Genomic DNA, 25,249 nt, shown 5'->3' with positions numbered 1-25,249 from the left:
AAAGCGTTTGCAATTGTAGCCCTGCACGTTGGAGAATTACTGCGGGTTTGTGGGGTGGCTCTAAGGGAATGTGAGCAGAGATTAACAGGTCTCCATAGCCGTAGGTGTTTCTGCTCTGCTCAGGCTCCCCTTTGCATTGCAAAACTGAAGAGAGGCATGAACTGTGTTGCCCATCACTGACAGACTGCTCAGGATGAGCTGCCCTTTTGGTATGTAAAGAAGGGAAGACAGGACTGGGGATCTAAAGAAATAAATTGCTGTGATCTGCTCAGAGGCATGACTAGGGTCAGATCCAGGCTTGCTGAACCAAATTCCCACAGGACTCAGCAATTCCTGCAGTGGAAGTTGTGAGATGGCAGGTGTCATTGTATCATCCAAGTGATGTTTTGGGCTGGACCCCAGTCACCTTGGCTGGTCATGCTCACCAGTGGAAATGAATTGTGCAGTTTGGTTCACTTTTAATAAATTGAATGGCTGCTTTAAGGCCATTAAAAATAAGTGCTGTTTTCAAGTGAAAGTGCTGCTTTTACAAAGTGCTGAGGAGAAAAATCCTGTCACCTCATTTACAAAGTGGACTGGATGGGGAAAGAAAAAGTGTCTCTTAAAGGCTCCTTTGGGGGGTGGAAGGGTGGTGACAGTGTATGTGGAAAAGCACCAAAAAAAATCTCACTTTTTAACATTTTCTTATTGACTGATTACTGCAGGTTTACATAATATCTATTCCTCATTTGCCCTGTTACAGACTGCTAAAATATAGAAATAGTATAGTATTTTTAAAAGGAACAAAGGTCTGTGACACAAACCAGAATTTTCAGACTTGAAATTAAATTTTCAGCATCCTGAGTCTAACCCCCTTTGACAAGGAACATTTGACAATAAACATCCCCAAGCTGAAATTTCCATTGCTTTGTGGCATCTAGAAGCTTTTAAAAATCAAGTGGAATTTCTTTAAAATGGCACCCTGGGATTTTCACCCAGACTGGTGCCAACCCTTAAGAAAATACCAAGTTCCTGTCCCAAACTGCATGTGCATTTACACGCTTTTCCACACAAAAGGGAGGTAGATGGAGTCTGCCACAGCTGTCAGTTTATCCTGGCTGCATCAGACAGAATCTTTAGATAATAAATAGACTTTAGAGCTCTATTTTTCTTTTTATTTGTCTGGGTGACATCACACACTGCTTCTGAGACATGCTGGGGATTTACACTTTTTGCACTACACAGTAATTGAGAACTTCGGACAGTAACTCTTATTTGTTCAGTCTTTGACAAGTGTTAAAGGCTGCTTTCATCATTCTTGATAACCGCATCCCATCAAAACAGTTAAATAGTGTGTGGATGAGTTTCGTGGCTACTGCCTTACTGGCAGGTACTGGTGTGGCTGGTGTAATTGCTGGCTCAAAAATATACCTCTCCATAGGCAAAGCTGATCCCTACCACTACTCAAACAGCTCTGGGAGGTCCTACTACCTTGCATTGGGGTTCTGGAAAACCAGAAGCACTGCTTATGCATTGTGTTAAGGAAAGAAAGAGGCAACTTCTTTAGGCACTGGCTCCTGCAGGGTGTCTTCTCTGGACTTCCCATCCCCACAGTCAGGGACACACTGCTCCCAGACTCTGCGTCTGTAAGCAAGAAAGAAATGTAAAACCTGCCCTTGCTATTTCTACCTAGTGACCCAGCAAAGTCGTTGCTCCTAGACACCCATCAAGCATTCTGGCAAAGCCCCCAGTTAGCCCCTGCTTGGATCAGGACTTTTGAAAATAGTTTACTTTTAATGGCTGGCCATCATCTTTCTGGGGAAGGATGATGTGGTCTGTTCAGACACCGCCCTGGCACCGAAGGGCGATGGGTATTTATACACTTCCCTGTGCCAGCGGTAAATGTGACACCCTGCTGCTGCCCACAAAGAACTTCTTTTGTTCGCATGCCGTGGCTGAGGGTTACAAACTGCCAGGGCGGACAGGGGTGGGGTGAAGCCGAGGGCCAGTGCGTTGCTGCGCTACAAAGGCTGATAGTCACATGCTGGCTTGGACGTGTGTCAGATTAAGTCATTGCACAGGGAGAAAATGCTCACGTGTGGTGAGGCAGGAGAGTGGCGCAGCTCACGCCAGCTTCCTGCAGCCGGAGGAGAAGGATGCTCAGCCCGGACGATGGAACAGAAGCTTCCCAGCATCCTGACAGGAGCGCATTGTAACAGTCCCAAACAACTTAATCCCAGATGTGACCACCTCTGGGCTGCAGGCGGACTTTCTTGAGGGAGAGAGATCTTGCTACAAGAGGTGTTCAGTCAGAGGGGCTGCAGATATGCCAAAAATACATGCTCAACATCATGTGTATTGACAGATGCACAAACCAAAACTGCTTGGAGGGATGTGGGAAGGTTGTTTTTCTTGCCTATCTCATAGCAGGACATCAGGTCTTGGGGGTATGATCATTAAAACCTCCCTCTGTAGCAGACTCATCCTAGGGAAGGCATAAGATGAGGAAGAAATCAGCTACAGTACTCCTGCCATAAATCAGGAAAAATCCACAAATACTGTTTGTTTTTTTTTCCCCAGGTTACATGTGATACACTCTTTCTCCCACCCTCTATTGGAGAGGAGCTTGCAGAGATGGCCAACACAGCTAGATGTGCTTGGGGGTTGATGCCAGTGGCTGCACCTAAAGTGTGGCTAGGTTAAAAGGCAAATAACCACTGGGAGCAGGCACAAGTCAGCTTGAGGTTCCCCATGCCTGCAGCTGAGGGGCCAGAAATCTCACAGAGAGATGTGGATAAAAGCAGTGTCCTGTGTGGGCCTCTTCACTAGCATCAGCAGGAAGAAACTTGGTGTCGCCTTTCTTGATGGCTTTCTTGAGCCCTCACCACTTGTAACCACTTGTAACCACTGAGTGGCCCCTGTCATGGTAATAGTGATATAAAATCAGTGAATGAGCACCTCAGAATCCAGAGGACACATTTCCACATGTGCTTGTTGGCTGTTTCAACATGAATGAAGAATCCAGCCTTTTTCTGTCACCCAGAGGTGTCAGGAAATGCAGGGGAGTGGTGGAAATTGTTTCCAATTCTGGGTGACAAGGTGGTCAGTCATTAATTTGATTAAGATAGCTCTTAACAATATGAAGAATTGCAGGAAAAAAATTAAAAATAAAACACCTCATTCTTAAACCCAATGGAGATAAAAGCAAACAGAGAATTCATCACACCACAACCCCTGCCACCAAAAAAAACAGTCTGAGAAAAGTTTCTGACCAAGAACTTCCCACACCTCAATGTTAAAACTTTAACCTCAAAGTTAAAATTTGACACAAAAAAAACTACACATGAGTTGTTATGATTAGTGGTGTCAGGAACCCACCAGCCCTGTGTGTGTATTTGTCCCCTGGTTGTTAGTGACAGTAGCTCTCATGTCTGGCCTGAGTCCACATTCCTCATGACTGGTGATTTTCCTGGGGAAAACCATATTACTGATCCACTGGCCAAGCACTGAGCAGCAGTGCCTTATGCCTCACCTTTTTCCTTAGTGAAAGTTGCAAATGCTACTTATTTTATAATATGTGCATGGGAAACACTCTACAAGGACGAGCTGTTATTACTGTTAGTCACCTTAAGACAGGGAAACTTTCTGCCTTTGTTACCATCCCATGGTGTCATGAAATCAATTGTGTTTATATCCCAAGCAGGCAGAAAATCTTATTATTAACATTTCCCCCCCCTGCTTTTCTTTCTGGGTGGCAGAACCATCTGGCTCAGAGTCTCAGGGCAAGGGAAGCTTGTCAGAGGATGAACTCATCGGTGCCATCAAGGAAGCAAAAAGCTTTTCTTTTGAGACCCAAGAGCCACAGCAGTCACCAAGCCTTTCCACTGAGAAGAGAGACCAACGGGCCAAACCCGGGCGCTCTGCTGCCTCCTCCCACCTGGATAATGACGCCAGCAGTGCTGAGTCAGGGGACTCAGAGATAGAGCTGGTATCAGAGGACCCACTAGCTGCTGAGGAAGTGCTGCACTCCAACTACATGACCTTCAGCCACATCGGAGGGCCCCCTCCATCACCTGCCTCCCCCTCCATCCAGTACAGCATCCTGCGGGAGGAGCGGGAGGCTGAGCTTGACAGTGAGCTCATCATCGAGTCCTGTGATGCCTCGTCGGCCTCTGAAGAGAGCCCAAAGAGGGAGCAAGACTCCCCTCTGATGAAGCCCATGGTCATGGACATTATCAAGGAAGAGAATGGCTCTCGCACTGACGCCTCAGACTACGAAGCAAATAAAACGACAGAGAGCAGGATGAACAAGGAAAACCTGGCAGAGTCTGCGTCCTACCTGAAATGCTCCTTTGTTGCACCAAAAGTAGGTGCTGAGCCCCTGACCTCCGCCGTCAGCACCGAGGAGCTGAAGGAAAGAATAATCCTGAAGAAACCCATTGAAGAAACTGTTGTTAACCAAAGTAAAGTGTCTTCCAAGGACTCTGGCAAAAGAAGTTCCTTGGCTTCATCCCTACTGCCATTTTTAAATAAGCAGAAAGGTAAATGCAGATGTTTATGTTGTTTCTGCAGTGCTGCTCAGAAGGGGGAGGAGGGAGAGGTGCCTGTTCCTTGTAAGGGAGATGTTAGTAGTGCTGAGCAGAGGGCAGGTGGCACTGGATAACCTCAGCTTGCAGCTGGACATGCCCTGTGACAATCCACACATCATCTCTGACCTTCCTATCCCCTTTTCCTTCCCCTTAGGAAAAAAAAAAATACCAGCAACAATAATTTTTAGACTTAAGTATATAGACACTGGATCAAGCAGGAACCCCACTAACTTAAGACTGATTTGTACATCAGATATCTAGAGGACATAGAGCAACACATGATCATTTTTCCTTTGAAATATTACCTGCCTTGTCCCAGGGAAGGGGTGCAATCATGAAGGTGGTCCTGCTCCTCCCAGAAATGTGAGGATAGTGTAAGGAAAAAAAAGTGAAGGAGATATTTGGAGCAGGAGAGGGGGTGAGTTTGGTGGATCTGGGTGTTTCTGAAGCTGCTGCAGCTTAAACAAATTTCTCACAGTGGCTGACACCCTCTGTACTGAATAATAGGGGTTTTGCACGTGCTTCCAGGCTAGCGTAGGGAGGTGGGTGGCTTGGGGTGCCCATCCCAGTTCTGCACAGTTTGGGGGGCAACCTGTGTCACCCGCTGAAAGCCCCTTCCCTAATTCAGCTTGGGGAGGGAGAAGAGCAGAACACTTCTCTGGTATTCAGGTGAGCTCAAGGGCACTTGCTGCCCCATAGGATCCCTTCAAATCCAATGCAGACCCAGCCAGGTCCAGACTTGCTGTGCCCAGCACGGAGTTCTGACTGGACCCACTAAACCCCTAGAGCTGCCACCATCTTTGGGTCTGGACTCAACCCAGAGGGCCAAGAGGTCACTGCACGTGGTCACTGCACACGGTCACTGCACACTGACATTGCCAGAGGTCCCTACATCCTGCAACTGGCATAGTTGACAAGGCATACACCAGAAAGAGGCATTTTATTCTTTTTAAGATACCAGCTCTAGACAGCCAGGACCTTTGTGTACCTCTGGCTTTGCAGGCTAGTGTGGGAGGGAGAGAGAACAGTTGCTGGGGTTGCCCCATGCTGCCCTGCCATCTCCCACAGCTGGGTTGGGAGGGCAGCAGCCATGCATGGCTCTTCTCTAGCTTGTTTTGCAACTTGGAAAGCTGCTGCTTCCCTGAAAACAGCTGAATAGAGATGGAGGGGGACAAACCCCACCCCTGCTGCTTAGACAGCATCCATCTGCATTTGTACAGACGTTTGGCCACATGATGGCCTGGAGATGTGGCAGACATAAATTAAGAGGCACTCTTCTACAGCTGATTTATCTAGTGCCATGGACTCAGGCATGAAATATAGTAAGGAAACAGCCCAAACTTGCATGATGTACTAAAGACTTCAAGACCTGCTGTTTTTAGTAGTAATGAACTCATGGCATTAACAGTCTGAATAAGAAACATATGATTATTGCATGTAAGTATGTTTTTCTGCCAGATTCTCAGAGATCATGTCACACCCAGCATCTCTTATCTCCCTCAGCAGCAGGATGAGCTGCTTTTATTTTCCCTTTTTCAAAGGCCCCTTTAGTAGGACCAACCCAGGCCCTGCCCAAACACCAGAAGCTGTAGGGCCAATTGAATTTACCTTACACACCCTTCCACCAGTATCTAGCACTGGCTCTCTGCAACCATGTTGTGTTCTGCCTGTTGTTTTGGGCAGAAGGCCATCAGTTTCATGTCTGTTAACTATTTCATAGAATCACAGAATGGTAGGGACCTCTGGAGAGACCTCTAGGGATCATCTAGTCCAACCCCTCTAGGAACAGAGGTACGCCTAGATTAGAGGTACACCTAGATCAGGTTACACAGGAGTGCATCCAGATGGGTTTTGGAAGTCTCTAGAGGAGGAGACTGCACAACCTCTCTGGGCAGCCTGTTTCAGTGCTCCAGCATCCTCAAAGGAAAGAAGTTTTTCCTTAAGTTCAGGTGAAACCTCTTGTGTCTGTACCCATTGCCCCTTTTCCTATCACTGGCCACCACTGAGTAGAGCCCAGCCCCATCCTCATGACCTCCACCCTTCAGATATTTCAATGCATTTATAAGATCTCTTCTCTTCGAGGCTAAAGAGCCCCAAGTCTCTCAGTCTTTCCTTGCAAGAGAGATGCTCCAGTCCACTAATCATCCTTATGGTCCTCTGTTGCACTCTCTGCAGCATTTCTCGGTCCTTCTTGATCTGGGAGGCCCAGAACTGCACACAAAACTCCAGATGCAGCCTCACCATGGCAGAGTAGAAGTGTAGAAGAACCTTTCTCAGCCTGCTGGCCACACTCTTTTTAATGCACCCCAGAATACCATTGGTCTTCTTGGCCATGAGGGCACATTGCTGGCTTACGGTGAACTTACTGGCCACCAGCACTCACAGGTCCTTCTCTGCAGAGCTGCTTTCCAGCTTCCAGCAGGTCAAACCCCAACCACATTTCACAGCACGATACTGTAATACCACCAAAGGGTCTTTTATCCATGGCATTAAATATACTTTGCTTGGCTCATCAGAAGGGGGCTGGCAAGACAAAAATTGATTTTGAGTGCAAGCTACAGAAAATGCATGGAGAAGCTGTGCAAAGGGCAAGCCCGGGGTTCAACCCAACCAGGTCTTGCTGGTCGTACTGCTACCAGCCCGCAGCTGAATCCCTCAGAGATCTTTCTGGTGTGTCTTCTGGGCATGCTGAAAATCACGGTCGCTCTCCTAAATGAGAGGGTGGAGCAGAGCAAGAGCGTGTGGTTTGCGCAGCGATAACTCACCCTCTCTGCTTAATGTCTGTTGCCATCCAGTGGCAGTAACAAAAATGGTCAGTGACTTCCTACCTCCATTTTGCTGGAGCTGAAGCAGTGGAGCTGTTCCCGTGCTGACAGCCACTAAGCTACCGCTCTCTTGTCCACACGGTCAGAACGATGACGTTGCTCGTGGCAACACAGCCTTAATCTTGGCCCCAGTTGCACAGTTGCTGCCCGTGTGTTACCAGCTCCTTTGCCTCCTGTGGAGCGAGGAGGGTGAGGCAGAGCTGTAGCAAGACGTTTGCTGTTGGGCTATCGCTGCCCCCACATCCCTCCGGGCATCTCTTCACAGAGGTGGACACAGCCCTTGCACAAGGGGGCTCAGAGCACATCTGGCTGTGGCTGTGCAGGAAAGACGGTTGCCAGCTCAGTTTCTCTGTTTTTCTTTCCTGTTTTTTAAAATGTGCAGCCGTAGAGAAGGAAGGTAAGCTGCCTTTGTGTTTTCCAGCAGCCACAGCAGATTTTTAGGTTTGCTCTAGGAAAACCCTGTCTTGCAACAGATTTTTGCAAATTTTGGAACGTAGTAACAATGGAGTGGTGTGGTCTTCATAGCACTGTGACAGAGCATATCCCAGGTGACATCCAGGCTGGGTTTCCACTCAGCTTGAATATGCAGGAATTTTCAGAGAAGACCTGCTGTGCTGGAAACATGCACCCTTTGGCCTGGTGCAGTTTGCAAGAAGCCCAGAGGAAGCCTGGACCAAGATACACTGGAAAGGAACATTTTGGCTGAGTCTTTCCTGTCTTCTCTTGCCATGCCTGTGACTGTTGATAGCCCTTGCTTTGCTTACCATATGTTGGTGTCCCACAGCTTGGGGACCTGGTTCTGGGCAGAGATTTCCCTTATGCTGGGGCATCATGTCTCTCTGCAGCCTTTCTTCCAATGACAATATTTGGAGATTCCTTGCATTGATCCATTTAATGAAACATGCAGCTGCTGGTTACCTTCCAGATCAGGTATCTGAGCTCAGGTTAGGGGGAAAAAAAGAAAAAAAAGTAGCCATTAATAGTAATGTTTACTTTTATTTTTGTTTTATGGCAAACTTTAGCATACAAAAGGAAAGCCCAGGCCCAGGGTTTTGAGGTAGTGCTATCGTTTGCATGTTAGACAGCACAACTGTCAGGACCCAGGTTCCAGGCAGAGTCCTGCTTGAAAAGCAGCCAAATAAAATTCATCATGTAAATGCTTCATTCTGCAGCATGGTCCTATGTCACCCTCCTACGAGGCATCCTGATTTTTATGCCTTATGAAAGGCTTTTGTAGCATTCATCTGATTAGTCCCCTACAACAGCATATCTTTACCACAAGCTCTTTGTGGCTGCTGTGACTGTAAGCACTCATGTGGGACCCCAAGGTTCGTGACCACCCATCTCTGTCTAGTGTCCTGGGGTTCTCTCACATAATGTCACAAGCTGTGGTAGGATCACTTCTGTTTTTTGGAGTGAAAATGGCAAATGTCCTGGGTTGATGGACATGCTTCACCTCCCCTCTGATGCCTCTCATGCTGTGTGGTGGCATCCAGAGCTCTTGCTGTTTGTTGGTATCCAGGGCTGTCACAGAACGGACAAGCAGAAAGCAGTGTGGGCTTTCCCCCTTTAATCTCTTACTACATCCACCCCTTTTTGGTGCTGCAAACTAATTTTATAGTTTCTCACACAAATAGTTTTCCAGCAGAGATCTGGGAGAGACCTTCAGTTATTAGGAAAGGTTTTTCTTCAGTAAAAAGTCATCTGCATCATGTTTACACATCTCTGCTCTTAGAAGAGCTGCTACTGAGGCATTTTTCTGTGGGAAGGGGATGTTTGGTAGGGTGATTTAACAATCTGAGGCTCATTTTTCATCTACATGCTTTCCCCAGGCTGGCTCTGCAATCAGCAGCAAGCCAGGCTGTGGCTTAAGCATACGGTAATGTTAGTTTAATATTCTAGTGCCATCTGCTGTAAGTGCCTCCACACTCCGGCCCATCTGTTTTTCCTGCTTCAGTTTGCTTTTTATGGGGCTGCAGTAGTTTTGCATCCTTTGGAAAGTCCCTGCTTGGAAAAGGTGTATGGGAGAGGGATGTCCTGTCTGGGGCTGGAGTGTCTTCACCTTGCTGCTGAGGAGGAGAGGTGTGAAACCTACTTGGAGAAGTAAGCATGTGAATCCAGACCTAGCCTTGCCACAAAATCTTGGGTGTAGATTGGAGAACCTCTGTGTGCTTGCCTCCCACATGGAATAATTTAGGTGGGAAGTAATCTGTAAAGGTCTCTGATGCAATCTCTTGCTCAAATCAGTTTGGTCAGGTTGCTCAGGGTCTTGTCTACTTGTGCATTTTCTCAACAAAGAAAGTGTTTAGAGGTAGCTGAGAGTTGGGGTTTGCAAATTTGGATCAGTCCTGTGTTGCTGCCTCAAAGCTCTTACCTGCAGGCACACTGCAGGGCAGGGTAAAGGAGAGATACCACTCCATATGGCTTCATACAGAGTGGGCTTCACAGAGAGCTCACTTCATGGCCCACAGCCAGGATTCCTGATAGAGCCCTCTTGACAGGTGCCTGTGACTCATTTGGAAAGGCCTCAGTTGGAAGATCCTCTACCAGCTCCTAGGTACGTATTGAAAACAGCTGCCATTCTTCCATCCGTCTTTAGGCTAACAGCTCTGCCTGCTGCAGTTTTCCTCTGGTTGTGTTTTTGAACTTTCTGACCTGACTTGTTTGCTTTGGTTTTATTTCTATCATTGGTTGAATCCTTCTTGAAGTGGAGGGAGTGTTTATATGGAGGTTGTCTCAATGTTGACGATGGGTTACTTGCCTGCTCTTTCGTGTTGCTTGGAAAATCTGTCCATTCTTCTGTAGCAGGCTGTGATGACCCAATTTTTCCCTGCCTAGGCTCACTTGACTGTTGATTTTCTGCATGTGATAACAGGATTGGAGGAATTTTTGAAGGGTTGGGGAAACCCATTTGGGGAAAAAAAAATAAGTTAACCATTATAGTCCTGCCCATTTCTGAGAAACTGAGAACTTGCATGACTTACTGCCCAGATGGTAGAATGCCAGCTGAAGTGGGCTTGCTCACTTAATGCAGAGCAGATTAATCTAAGGTGACAGGTGTTTTCTGAGAACTATGAGCAGATATTGAATGGAAGAGGTTCTGTAGGCATGACTTAAAACTTTCCTACAAATCTGCTGAACTCGTCCCCTCATCAAAATGGATTCTTTTTCTCCACACTGATTCACAAGTCTCTGCTGCATGCAGCACCCTTTCCCAGTCTACCCTCTTTAGAAACTGATAATGTGAACTCTCTGTTGAAAACCAGTGAAGTACATTAAGAGTAGAACATCTTGGAGAAAGAAATGACACCTTCATTGATAAACCCCACGCTAGGGGCACACCTGGAGCACTGGCAACCAGTCTGTTGTCCAAGCCAGTCTTCACTTTCCATACCTGTGACTGTCCTAATGTAAGGTCAGGGATGAACTTAAGACTAAGGTGGTGAGTGGAAGGAATGCAGCTAAGACATGCTTCAGCCTCCTGTTGTCTCTCTGCTCTGATGCATGTTCTTCCTTGGCTTTGTGGCCTAGCAACTCCAAGTTGTGGCAAAAAGAAAAAAAAAGGCCAATTAGCTATTTATTGGCTAGATTGATCAGAAATGGGCAATAAGAGTAAGAAACCACTATTAAATGAAAGTGTCTGAAGTATGCAGAGCTGCAGCAAGGAGTAAGTGGTGAAAATCTTACCAAGAATAGTTTCATACCAGTGATTCACCTTTCTGTGGTACATTCTTGATATTTTGGAAGGTATAGCAGTAGACTGGTAGACCAAGAGATCTCAGCTTCCAGTTGCTTTGCAATTCTGCTTTTGCTCCATTCAAGGAATGTCTAAACATATGACAGGACACAAACAGCGAGCTGTGATGACATGGACTCTGCAGACACATTCAGATGGCCTCATTTGAATGTGTGACTTTTGAATGACAGAGGTAGTGGGGCCTTAGACACCATCTCCAGACACTGTGACAGGAGGAGTTTCCCCATGCCAGCTGAGCTTCCCCATGTTCCTCTGCCTATGAAGAAAGAGAGGAAACTTCAGAGATACCTTTTTTCACTGTGGGCCAAACAGTTGGAAATGTTTCTGCCTTTGCAGCAGGCTGTGACCTGCCTCTCCATTTCTGGCCAATTAATGCAATTCAGGTGCCATATGACAGCTTGCTATAACTGTCAAGCTGTGATAACTCAACTGAAGCTGAGCTGGAGAGACCTAGAGATGTGCAGGTCATGGTGGTGGAAATGAGCAGTGTGCACACCATCAGGTTTGTGCTCTACATGAGTTCTATTCCACTCCTCCCAGACCCTTATTTTTTTTCAGGGAGGGAGGAGTTTGGCACTTTCTGGCCTCAGGTATGGTTGCAGGGTCACCTGTCCTATCTGCAGAGGGGACAAGGAGAGCTGATAGATGATCAGATGCTGACCCTAACATCCTCCTTGGATTCCTGGTCTAATGGGAGCATAGCAGGGTTTCTAACGGGAAGAGTAGTCACTTTGAGAAGATGCTTGAGCCCTGGAAAGAATCAGAGCAAAGCAAAGACCAGGAGTTTTTTTTTCTCCTCTCCCCAAATGGTGGCTTTCCTGGGATCAGTAACCACCAAGTGCAGTGATGCCCTTCTCATGACTAGCATCATGCACATATACCAGAGCATGACTTTGATATGACCTTCAGATCACAACTAGCTTTGTCCACAACCTTAGTATTTGGCCTGTTTCACCTCTGGCATCTGTGTCCTCCCCTGATTTTCTTGCTGTGCTCATGAAAATTACTCCCTGTGTGTTGGGTAGGGACAAACTTTTAACACATGTCAAAGCATCTTAAACAGTGGCTGGATGCTCAGAGGTACTTTTAAAATTGGGTATAGCTTAATGTAGAAGGATCATATGTCTTCTCCTGGGATTGCTATCCACTTCACTGCCTATGTGTGAGTAGAGTACAGAGTTATAAAAATCTATAGGCCTTATCCTTCCATTTTCATGTATCTTCCCTTTAAAAGCAAAGGACTGTCTCTGAAGAGCTGTCATAAAGCCCAGCACTCAAACAGAAGTATGCAGACCTTTCTGATAGGTATGTGTGTTAGTTTAAGCTGACTGGCCTCACTAGGAGGGATGAGGGATGGGAGATGGGGCTAGCCCTTCTCCCCCCAGTGGCACAAAGCAACAGACTAAACTGGACTGTATATTCTACGCTATGCTGATGTCATGCTCACTATGACAGGAAAGTGGTTGGCTGGAGTTTATGGGACTTGAAATATGTTCTATAACTTGTAAAGTTTCCTGTTCCAGTTTTTTTCTGTTTCTTCCCTAGTTTCTGGTCTGTGGTTTGCGCCTTTTTGTTCTGGTTTTGGTTTCTGTGTGGCAGCAGTGGTTTTTTGTTTCCCATTGTGTATTCCCTGCAACAGAGTAGTAAATTGTCCTTATCTCAACTGAAATTTCAGCTATTTTTTTGCTGGCTCCTTCCTTTCTTGCCCACCCAGAGGGAAGGAGCAGGGAAGAAGAAAACCCCTCTGTTGTAACCAGACTGCTGGGAGTCAGCTGCCAGCTGAGTTAAAACCAGGACAGTATGACAGAAGAATGTGTTTATAAAACATTTATGTCAGGTAAAGGCAACATTATGACCAGTAGAAAAACAAGAAAAGAGCTACTTGTTTGTATACAGGTACCTTGTGGTTATTTCAGTTGTTTAAATATCAAAGCTGGGAATGGCAAAGTGTACACCAAGCACAGCAAGCTGGTGGGTATCTGTATACAAAGAAGAAGCTGCTGAGAAAAATCTGAAGATGTTTAATGTGTCAAGACCTATGTCTGCCAGCTGAGCTGCACAAGCCCACTGCTTCCTCTGCCCCGTCCCCATCCACATTCACATCCCTTGCCAAGCCAAGCACCCAAAGTCAGCTCAGTCCTTCTCCTGCAGAAGGTCACAAGGAGGCTACTGCTCTGCTCACAAATGATTTTTCTGTCCATGTGTACACACCTCAACTGCAAAATCACTCATAGTATATGCATGTTTTAGAATCCCTTTTGGTGCCTTCTGGCGTCAGCAATCAGTGACTCAGCTTTCAGGCAGGGCTGGGGCATTGACAATCTGATGGCAGCCAGTTTTTCCCAGTTGCCTCTGTATAGCTATACTTTGCCTGGATGCTCCCAGCAGATCTCAGGGATTTGTTCCTGACAGAGAAATCTAACACTTATTGATAGCTTTTCTATGGCTGACAGAATTTACAGGAAGGAGAGAGATTTGTTCTGAGTGTACAGAAACAAGAAAGAAATGCAGTATACAATGAAGGGGAAAGGCTGCAAGGCTTTTGTGTAAATGATGTTGAAGAGCCTTTTCCATAGCAATTCATTTTTTTAGCTCAGAAGGTGCTTAGAGAATAATAAACCAAATCAAGCAAAGGAAAAATAATATGTATTTTTATTGACAAAACAGTGTGCCTATTGATGCAACTTTTTCATAAATGTAGGTATTTTTCAGGGAAATTATGGAATATTTTCTTTCCTGATATAGCAGAAATTCTACTTCTGCACCTCTACACTGCTCTGTGAGCTGGGAAACATGAGCTCTCACCAGTTTCATTGATTAATTCAGGTGAAGAACTCAGTCTCATTTCAGGTCAGATTTAAATTTATGATTAAGGTGATATAAAATCTGGTGATACAAAATCCATCTCAAGGAAAAGCGAAATATCAACTTTTAAACATGTCTGCCTGTTTCAGAGTGGCCCTAATTCTTCAATTGTTAAGCAGGATAAGGACTTCCCTGAGTATTGCTATTTGCGTGAGGTTAAAATTAATGTGTTTGACTGTAGTGAGGGTGGGCGTATGATAGGAATTCTCCACTGGGAATCAAACCTGGAGGTGGGTATTGATTTTGCTGATGTTTTTCCTTAGCTTCTGAGAGTTCACTACTGATTGGGACATAATAACAGCATTGACTGAAAAGGGGATTCATTTTTTTCCCTATTCCTTAGGAGGCTGCTGCATTCATGTCAGTTCAGAACAACATGGAAAATAAGGGACATGCAGTGATCCAGTGATACAAAGGGCTTTATTTACCCCCTGAAGAAAGAATATCTACACTTTTTGCCACTTTAACTGGTAATCTTGTCTTGATTACCACTTTGTTTTTGGTTTATTCCTTTGCTGTAATTTTTTTGCTGACCTCTCTTGACCTTTACCTAATGTGAGGAATTTTACCTCCGGTGGTTTCCAGAGACGTATTACAGGTATCCTCTTTCCCCCTCTAGCTCTGACAGCAGCTCAGTGGTTACATGGGAACTGTAGCAGTAAGAGGTCATTCTGGTGGTTTGTTTTTGCAGCATTTCATTTGTGCATGAATAATATAAACATGTATGGGAAAAAGCTAACAGTACAAGAAGACAGGTTGGTTTGGAGGGCAATAATCTTCTACCTCCATCACAGGTTCTACAAGATGCTAGCCTACCTGCAGTGGGGATATTTGGTGATGTTAAGGCTGCTTAAATCAGCCATAGCAATGAAAGTGAAGGTTTTTCCATTTTAGTAGTGGTGATAGAATTCAAAAGTGCTCTGAGTCTGGGAGGCTCCAGCCGAGCATTGTTTATGAGAATTTGGCATACAAATATTCTTGTCCTTCTGAAAGAGGTGTTTTGTCATTCAAGAGGACTGAATGTTTGTTTTCTGCGCATTTGGGCCCAGAAGTCACGCAACATCTCTGATTTGCAAGCCACATTATGCAACAGTGACTGTTTTGTGGGCAAAAAGCACTGCCAGTTAGGTTGCTTTTAGGTGAAAGACTCTTTGCTTTACCAGGAACCTCATTTCAGGGTTTATTTTCCTTGCAACTTCAGCTTGAGTCACAGGACCATGCACTGACAGCCCTTTTGCCCTTTTCACTTGCTCAGCAAAAACCTTTCCCAGCTGGTACCATGTGATTTTATGTGGGTTGTATGTGATCTCTTCCAAAGGTTTCAGAAGATGTTGAGTTTGCTTCACATTGCAGTTCCTCATAGAAGTCTTCTGTAACATGGGCTCTGATTAGGTCCACCTAGGTGCTGCCACTCCTCCAGTCCTTTCCTGCAGTTCTCTAACATCACTGGAAAATACATGAAAGCTTTCTCACAGTTCATGTGAAAATAATCCACAACTCGCTTCACTGGAGTGCAAATTACTGTGAGAGGTGACCTCAGGAGTCCTCTAGAGCTGGGGTAACATGAGAGGCATAGAAAGGACACAGATAATCAGGATCACCTTTGCAAAAAGCCATGTCTTGGGAAGAGAGAAGGCTTCCAAGGCAGCTTGCATTAAGAATTTGGTATTAGACTATCCAGACTGCCAGGTACAGTAGGAATTTCAGCGAAGACTGATCCCTTTCAACCGGGATCCTCAAGAATAAGTTTCCAGGGAAACTACTCCTGGTGTTGCTACATTATCTGGCTAGATGCAGACATTATTGGAGCAGCACATTCCACACAAATGAGCAAAACGTGATTTTTTTTAATTGCTTCTTATCTTTTGACTAGAAGGTGCAATGGTATTGCAGGAATTAAGGGGGGGAAAAAGCAAATGCATATTCCCAAGGTCCAATACCATGCACAGTCTGGCTTGTATAAGCCCTCTGCCTTGCTTGATGTTACTTGGGATCCACAGTGGTGCAAGATCAAAATCCATCTTCTGACAATCCCAGAGACACTGTTTTCACAGCAACTAATTTCAAAGCAACCTAGGATCTATGCTCACTCAGTGAGCACCAGTAGCAGAGGCAGGCATTGTACAGACACATTTTTCTGATCTCTTTTAGAAATATAGACAATTCCTTAGAGAGGAGGGGGTAGTTATTGCATACATCCTAATGAAATGCAGAGAGCATCTGCTAAACAAGATCTGTAGCTGGGCAACGAGCAAGGAGCAGGATAGGAGAGCTTACAGAAAAGCCAGTGGAGATTAATAGTCAGGATTTCTGAAGGTTAGTTTGTTGACTATTGTGCCATTGAAACACAAGCAGCTATGCTTACTTGTTTAGGTTAAGAGCTTTTCCAAAGGCAAGAAGTTATTTCCCAAAGCAAGAGAACAGGCTGCCTTTGCTGAGACACCTGCGATGGAGCTGTTGCAGCTTTGGTGCTGTAGCTGAAACAGGAGGCCCATGTCTAACCTTAGCTGAAAACAAAAGGTTTATTTCTCCAGCCAGTGAGTTAAGTGTGTGGGATTTAATAAAAGCCATAGCAGCAATTGTGCTTTCCAAGATGAGCAATTACTGAGAGACTTGTTTTGCACAGACAGTTATGCAGCTGGATACTGGGTGCTGACTCTGCTGCTTGGTGCTCTCAGACATGGCAGTCACATGCAAACTGGGTCAGAAATTGTGTGTGCAGTTATGGCTGATGTTCCAGAGAAACAGCCCTTGGTCCCTGCAGGGAAAAGGTCTGAGTAGTGTTGTTTTGCAGGACCAAAATGAAAGTGTTTCAATCACAGTGATAGGACTTCTAGAAGCAGTGAACAACTACCTGAAGGTTGGAGTGAGGAGGGGGCCAGCCTCTTCTCTTTGATGACAAGGTACCTGAAGGGGGGTTGTGGACAGGCGGCGGTTGGTCTCTTCTCCCAGGGAACCAGCACCAGAACAAGAGGACACCGTCTCAAGCTGTGCCAGGGGAGGTTTAGTCTGGAGGTTAGGAAGAAATTCTACATAGAGAGAGTGATTGCCCATTGGAATGGGCTGCCCAGGGAGGTGGTGGAGTCACCATCATTGGAGGTGTTTAGGAGGAGACTTGATAGGGTGCTTGGTTGCATGGTTTAATTTATTAGGTGGGTTGGATAATAGGTTGGATGCGATGATCTTGAAGGTCTCTTCCAACCTGGTCTATTCTATTATATTTCTATCCTATTCTATTCTATTCTATTCTATCCTATTCTATCCTATTCTATCCTATTCTATTCTATTCTATTCTATTCTATTCTATTCTATTCTATTCTATTCTATTCTATTCTATTCTATTCTACAAGGGACAGTACTAGAGGAAATGCTTACAAGCTGTACCAGGGGAGGTTTATGCTGGATATTAGGAAATATTTTGTCACTGAAAGGGTTATCAGGCATTGGAATGGTCTGCCCAGGTCAGTGGTGGAGTCACCATGCATGGACGAGTTCAAGCCGCGTGTGGACTTGGCACCTGGGGACATGGTCTAGTGTTGACCCTTCAGTACCGGGTCGAAGGCTGGACTGGATGATCTTTGAGGCCTTTTCCAACCAGATATATTCTGATTCTGTGAACCTGCAGGGTTTATCTATGCTGAGAGCTCCAGTTTTCTCAGCACTGCAGGTTGGCAGCAGGGGATAGTAAATGAGTCCAAGTCTCCAGGCAAAGTGAGAAAGGAGATGATATTGTCATCTTGCAGATGGGATGCTGAAACACATGCACATTCATCTTAAAGCCCCTTTGCCTAGAAGAGCTGGTGAATATGGGACTGAGACTGATTAATTTATCATGTGATTCACTGATTTGTTGGGTGTGATGACTTGCTTTCACTGCAATAACACCAGGAACACACAACAGAACTGGAAAATGACCTCAGGTTTTTCTGAATCGTGGTTTGTAAGATCATCCTTATTGCCTGGTTATTAACTTTTACATTCAATACATGTCTGTAAAAACATAATGGGTTTCTCCATCATTCAAAGTGGCCGTAAGCAGGAGCAGCAAGGCACCCTGAATTGAGCAGAATAGTTAGCAGCACATCATTTCTATCAAAGGGCTGATTTCCATATATATTGCTATATTTCCATAGAGCTATAGCAATGTGCTTTCTACTTGTAGACTTTGGTCCTCCAGCAGCAATGTGGAGGTTATATTGGAATGTTTAAATGGAGAAAAGGGTCAAAGAAATGATCTTACTAAGTGCAGAAGCAGCTTTTACACGTGCTTAATAGTGCTAAGTTATTCACTGAGCTGGCTGGGCAATCTGACGTTGTAAAGCAAAATAAATGAGGGTGCTGGAGAGAAAGTGCCAAATGATGTGTCAGCCAAATACCCCAGTGTCACAGTTTTCACAGAAGATCTGCCCTTAAGTGCTAGTTGCAGCCCAGTGCAAGTCTTTTGTAAAGGAAGGAGTGAATGTTTTGGTCATGCACACAGGCATGACTTCAGTGATTCCTGTGGGCACAAGTTAGCTCAGTTTGTGATGGCAGACCTTCCCTTTGAGGGGAGGTATTGCAAAGAGCAGGGGATGGCCAGAGGGCAACTCTGTAGGGCCACATGATTTGACAGGGAAACTGTGATATAGCAGGGAGAGCCATGAAGTCTGAAAGATTAACCCTTGTCAGCTACAGCTGACTTCTCCAGATGACACCCCCTCTCCCTGAACAATCTGGATAGCTGTCTGCTGGTATCCCCTGTTCCTTCCACTTTGAATTCCATAGAAACAGTGGAACAATGTCTCATCAAACTGTTTTGCACTATAGCACTGTATTTTGAGGAAAGGGAGGCAAACAAGCCTTGTCTTTAGCATGGTTGGGATCTGACCCTCTTCTTGGGGACTGTTTGAGAAAAAACATTGCCTTTGCAGTATTCACTGAGTTACAAGACACAGCAGTATCTAAGAGGAGTATCTGGAATGAGCAGTAGATCTCTAACACAGGCTTAATGCTATGCTGAGGAGGAGCTGAAAAGATCAATGTTGATAATCATGGATTCACAGGTCTGGTTATGCTGTGGTTTGAGTCCTGCTTGGGGAGCAGAATCATTTCCTGGCACCTCTCTGTCTGCTAAGACTAGACATGTTGCCTCAGATACCAAGTAAATGGCTCTGCTACCTATAGCTGATCTCTCCTCAGTGTTCTGGAAGAAAATACTCAGAGCACTCAGCTTCAACTCCTGTTTCTGTTGCTCTGAATTGGAGATGCTTGCAGATGAGATTTTCAGGATTTTATTCAGATGCAAGTTTTGCTTTAGCCCTGTGGGCAAGGGTGGAGTTCAGATCTGCAGTTTCTATTCATGAGTTTGAGTCAGGCATAGATATGTATCATACCTATGTGTATAATTCTATATTTAAGCCTTCCCATCTCTTCCTGCCTGCTTTGTTCTAGCTCAGTAGAGAGTTCCCAGTGTTGTTAAATGGGTTTTAAAAAGAGAGCAATCAGACTATCCTGCAGCAGAAACAAAGACAGCAGGAGCTGTCTAAGCCTTTGCAAAGCCAACGCCAGCAGGTCTAGTTGTGTTCTGCTGCATCCAAATACCGTGTTCTTGGGTTCCTGCAGAGTCCAATGCTGCTTCCTGTTTCCAGAGCTTGAGGCAAAGCAAACCCCTATGCCATTCTCACCAGGGCTAAGTCATACTGAGATACAGAGTAACACCATCCTGTCCACTTCCAGCAAATGCCATAAGCCAGTTGTGACAGTTGGGGTTTGTAGCTGACCTGCCTTTAAAGTTACATCTGCTGGGGTGTGCTGCGGGGAGCCCTGAGGTCCGAGTCTTCATCACTCAGAATAGGGACCCATAGACCCCATCCAGCCTGTGCTCAGGTTTCCTTAGGATCTCTCATCCAGGTCAAGACAGGTACGACCAAGCATATGGGACAGGTTAAAACCTCATCCCTGTCAGCACTGGCTAAGGAAAACAAGGGACAACGAAGGATGTGCATCCTAAACCGCTGAGCTTTCTGCTTTCCCAGGATCAGTTCTCCCTTCCTTTCCTTAATGGCAAAACCCAAGAAATGGGGAGCTAATCTCTGCTAGTTTGTCTTAAGTAATCCCCTCCAAAGGGGAAGGAGATTTTTAAAAAATCGCAGAAATCGCAGAAACAGTCAGGTTGGAACAGACCCTCAGAATCACCAAGTCCAACCAATAACCCTACTCTACAAGGTTCACCCCTGTGAAATCAAATCACTGAAGAAGGTTCTGCCACATGCTTTGGTTTTCTGCAGTTTTTTAAAACGAAGTTTTTCTGTAGAGATTTGGCTCTTTCCAGAAAGGTGAAAGTGCAACAAGCTTTCAGCTGTCAGTCTCACAGGATTTCACTTCTGCTGACCAAAGTGAAGAGTCTGAAAATGCTGTGCATACTTTTAGCATATTTCTAACCAAAATAGAAAGAGAAGGGATGTAAATATTTACTGGAATTGTGTTATCAGATTGCACCCAGCAATCCACATTTGGATAATCTGCATTGCAAGAATAATCAAGGGAATAGCAGATGACTTTGAAAGGCTGTAGTGCTAGACGTGTTTCTTAACACAGACAAATTGCTCCCTGTTTTCATAAGGATAAAGAAAGCTCTGTGCTGATTATTGGGTTACAATCTTATTTCAGTTGTAGTGCCTGGAGACCCAGTCAAGATCAGGGTCTTTTGTTAGCTAAGAGCATGCAGTAAGGTCCTCTCCTTGGAGAGACTGCAGGATTAAAATCAGTCTAATGAGAATTGTTTAATGCATGAAACCAGGGAATTCCTGTAGTTTGTCCTGGCTGAGGATCAGCCCTGCTTCACCTGGTGCCCACTCCATCTTTCAGTTCCCTTGCTGTGGTGTTACCTTTTGGGTTGAAGGCTGATTGGACAGGCAAGGGAGGAGGGACACGAGTGTTGAGGTCTACTCTGCTTTGTTCCCAAACCTTTCTCTATTTAGCTCTATCCAAGAAGTGAGAATTGATAACTCTTGTGCTGGTGAGTCACTTACATGCCAGTCACTTACACGTCAGTCAGCTCCATGTGCCCCAACTGCACCTGTCCCACCATGAAGATAACAATGAGAAAACAAGTCTAACATTTGCTTCATGAAACAGGCATACAGAAGTCTGCCCTCCTCATTTGAAAGATGAGGTAAGTCTTTATACCTCTTCAGGAACTGGTTTGGCCCATTACCTGTAGGTAATGTGAACAGGGGAAGTTATCTCCAATTCCTACCCTTACACATTTGCTACATGGTAAGATGGGGCTGCCTTTACATCCCAGGTCTCTCATCAGTCTGATTCAAAGCTGCTTCTGTTTGCATTACATTTGAACTCAGCACTAAGTACGACTCATAGAGAAGGATGCAGTGGGTTTGGTAAGAGGTGAAGCACAGCCAGTTCATATGAGTGCATGATTCCTCCCGCCACATAGTGTAAGTGATACTTCTGCTGTACATTAGAGGGATGGAACTACAGAAGGGCTTGAGGACCAAATGGGTTGCTTTAATTATTCATCATTAGCAGCAGCTATTATTATTTAAAAGCTGCCCTTCTTAGCTTGATGTATTAACTGCTAGCCTGTTTCTTTCCTTGATTGCTACTATCCAATGCCTTGCAGTAGCTGCTCTACAAGTGCACCACTGCAAAATCTTGTCCATCAAGCTGGCTCAAACCCATTTCAGTTCCCTAGTAAGGCAGGTTTTCTGGACCTCCTTTGGGGGCTCTTGCTTGCAGTAATTCATACCAAACCAGCCAGTGCTTTGCTCCTCATGTTGGTCCCAAATGTGTGCTGGATTTCCCTTGCTATGTTCCATTGATATCCCTCTGAGCCTGACTCAGCTGCTGTGCACGATACATTCAAGGGAAGAATTCCCGCCAGTGGTGCCAGCACACCTTACTATCATCTTCATTTCCCCCTGAGAGGCACAGGCCCTGTTTACTCTTCTTTTAATAACACAGATGGTTTTCATAGTTCTCTGCCTTCACCTGCAGTTCTTCTCCTTGTCTGTTTAATGCTTCCTTCTAAGTGATGGCTTTGTCACTTAATCTCATTAAAACTTCTCTTCATTGAACTCCGAGAGCTGCTTATCAGACCGTAAGCCTAATCTCCCACTTGTAATTAATTTGTTCGCTGCCTCCTACATTTGGCATCATTAGATAATGGCATCACTCTCAAGGTCACTGATACACAAGATGAGGTAGACACCCGTGGCTGCAACACTTGAAGCCCTGCTAGCCTCCTCTTTCCTCCTCTCTTTGCCACACTGCTTGATTTTATTGGCAGCTTTCTCCCTTTCCCTCAGCCAGTTTCTGAGGCTTCCTGTCCAGCATGTGCTTCTGTGTGACTCTGCAGATCAATATCCTGCACTGTCGAGGGGCAAATGCTTTCTGATTTCCTCCAGACTCATCTGCATTTGTTTTCCACTTGCTTTGCAGTTCATTCCTGCTTGATCCAATAACGTAAGCATGTTGTTGCTGTGTTACATGTTTGTAAAACTTGCAGGGCCTTGTCCACATGGGCTCAGGGTTGTAAATGGGATACAGGAGCCTTTCACCTTTGGCCATTGGGCCCAGTGGACACTCAGTGGCTCACTCATCAATGGCATAGGTAGAAATAAATCACAAATCACTATGATGATTTGATGTCCATATTTTTTAAAAAGGAAGAAATCCTCAGGTACCAGGTAATTCCTGTTGGTGGCATGAAGAAAGAAACCAAACACTAACCTGAGATGAAAACCAAATCAGTGCTTCCCTACTCCCTGCAGATCATGTGAGATGCTGATATTCTACACTAGTGCAGGCTTTGCTGCCAGCCTGTGTATGAAGGTTTTTGCAGGGCCCTGCCCTGTCTGGGTTTGCTGGCTTGAGTTCTGTCAGTGATGAAATTCACAGGCTAGGAAAGGCAAGAACAATGCCTCTGACTCATCAGGATCTGCTGGTATAGAGTTGTCTGGAACCTTGACAGGCTCTGGAAATAGGGTCAGTCCTGATCCAAACTAAATCTATTCATTCTCCCCAATAGATCTATTTTCATCTCACATATCTCTCTGATCAGATGTAGTATCTAACAAACTCAAGTGGATTTGGCCCATTCTTTCAGTTGTTGCTGTTGCTCCTCTGGAAGCTGTCTACTAAACTTAAGTAATAGATGCACACAGAGCTGTCATTAGATCGTGGGCATTGGTATTCAATATGGTATTGATCACAGCATTCAGAAATTCAGCAGCTGTAGAGAGCAGCTCCAAATCCATTACACAGATCTGTGGGGAGGAAATCTCACAAGCAGTAAAAACTCAGGATTTTAAAGTCACTGGAGTCTGCAATTTTGTAATTGGCAATTTTTGTAAGTGTGCCTAATTTTTCTTGCCTGGTAGTCAAGAAGGAAATAATAAAACATATCCACTGCTGAGAAATTCTGCTGCCTTTTGGGAGAAGGCAGGCTGCTGTAAAACAGATATATGTATTTTTCTGAAGTGGGGGTAAGTGTAGGAAGGACATTTTGCCTCTGCTCACATAACGGCTGCAGATATGTCATCCCTGCTGCCTTGCTGGAAGCTGGTGCAGGGCAACCAGGTAGATCCAGCTCAGTCACTGGAGAGCAGCTCTGTGGAGTGACTGCATTCAAGTCGCTGAGTGCAACATTTTGGGTAAGAGGCAGCTCTTACCTGAGGATAGATGGTAATTACTCCCAGTGAAACACGCCTGGCTCAGCAGCAAGAAGATGTATTTGCAACAGAATTGCAAGCTGTTAGGAAATACATGTTTTGTTTGAATGAGTTGATGCCTCAGGATGATAGTTTAGGGCCAGGAAAACTTTATGGTTACAGTCAAAAGTAAGTTTCTGCTCAAAGGACACACTGATAAAAGCAACTGAATCAACAGACTTACTACTGAGATCAGAACTGGGTTTGGATCAACAGATAAATCTTCCAACTGTCTATACAATCTGCATTTCCTAAATCATCCTTGTTTTGGTCTCTGTCTGCAACACACTCCTCCAAAGCATGCTGAAAACGTCTTTTTAATCCCCTTACATAATTCCCTTTGTGTGCTGCACTGCCATTCTCTGTGCTCACACAGTCACTACACCAATGACATCAACTAAAGAACAAAAATAATTGTATTCAGCGCAGACTCTGCTTCCTCAGAGAGTGACACCAAGTTTGGTTTCATTCAGCTGCGAAGCGCTTGGGCCCTGGGCCCTAAAAACAACATTGCAGCGCTAAGTATTAGCTGTCTACTACCAAAAGGGATTTTTTTTTTTCCACTTAGTTTTATTTTTAATGATCCATTTGTCTCTCCAGACTCAGGGGCAGGCAGTGAGAGAGCTGTGATTTGCAGCCGCTGGCTGCCCGCTCCCTCCTCTGCTTCCATGGAAACACGTGTTGGATGAAGCGAAAGCAGGCGTAGAATTAAGCACATGATTTCCAAAATACTTGTTTTTCCTTGCAAAGAGTCCTTTACCTCTTGTTGGTACAAAACTCCAGGTAAGGAGGAAATCCCTCTAGGAAGAGACAATCTTTTGAATGCCTGACTGATGTTGCTGCACGGGTTGAAAGCATCCTCCCTGAGTAGGTGAACGTGCTCCTTTGTGGCTCAGAGGTGAAATACGTGAGGCAAGGCAGGCACAGTGGGTTTTGAAGCTCATGTCCTCATGATAGTGACATTTGAGGTCAGACAAGTTCCTTTTGTGTTACCTCCAACTCCCTGGAGAGATGAAGATCATACCCTCCTCTACACTTCAGGATGTCAAGGATACCAAATTTGGTTGTGTAAAAACTTCAGGTATCTGCTTGGGGGCCTCTCTCCTTCCTGGGTCATGGTAGAAAGAAAAGATTCTTTGCAGTTTGAGGTCAAAATGAGTGAGGGCTGGGGAAAGGGTGGTGGCTCACACAGACCTGCATGGCATAGGCAGGGCTCAGTGCAGTTTTTGGGTGGCTGGCAGGTTTTTATGGGTAATTGACTCAGAAAGAATGAACTTGCAGAAGAAAATGAACTTTAAGTGACTGGCACTAGCTCTCCCTGCATCTTTCATGTGGCAGTCTATCACTAGAAGGGCGCTTATCCTATAGGGATGCCAGCTTGCTCTGCTGCTGGAAGCCCAGGTGGAAACCCACTGCACAGCCATAGCTCCACAGGACTTGATCCTTCTGCAGGAATGAGTTCCTGCTATGGTGGCCCAGTCTGCAGGATCTGAGCTTCACCCCTGGCAGCCACATGCTGAGTAA

General features: G+C 45.3%; 1 protein-coding gene across 1 annotated transcript in view; it reads left to right on the top strand.

The window, feature by feature from the left end:
- Positions 1 to 25,249, top strand: part of RTN1 (reticulon 1) — a 121,397-nt gene that overhangs the window by 69,004 nt on the left and 27,144 nt on the right. The window contains exon 3 of the mRNA XM_009903781.2: positions 3,738 to 4,520. Coding sequence (XP_009902083.1) covers positions 3,738 to 4,520 — 783 coding nt within the window. The remainder of the gene's footprint in view (positions 1 to 3,737; positions 4,521 to 25,249) is intronic.

Source organism: Dryobates pubescens, chromosome 5 (assembly GCF_014839835.1).
Source record: "Dryobates pubescens isolate bDryPub1 chromosome 5, bDryPub1.pri, whole genome shotgun sequence".
In the NCBI taxonomy this organism is placed as follows: Eukaryota; Metazoa; Chordata; class Aves; order Piciformes; family Picidae; genus Dryobates; species Dryobates pubescens.
The sequence above is the reverse complement of the archived record's forward strand: the minus strand, read 5'-3'. Positions and strand labels throughout refer to the sequence as shown.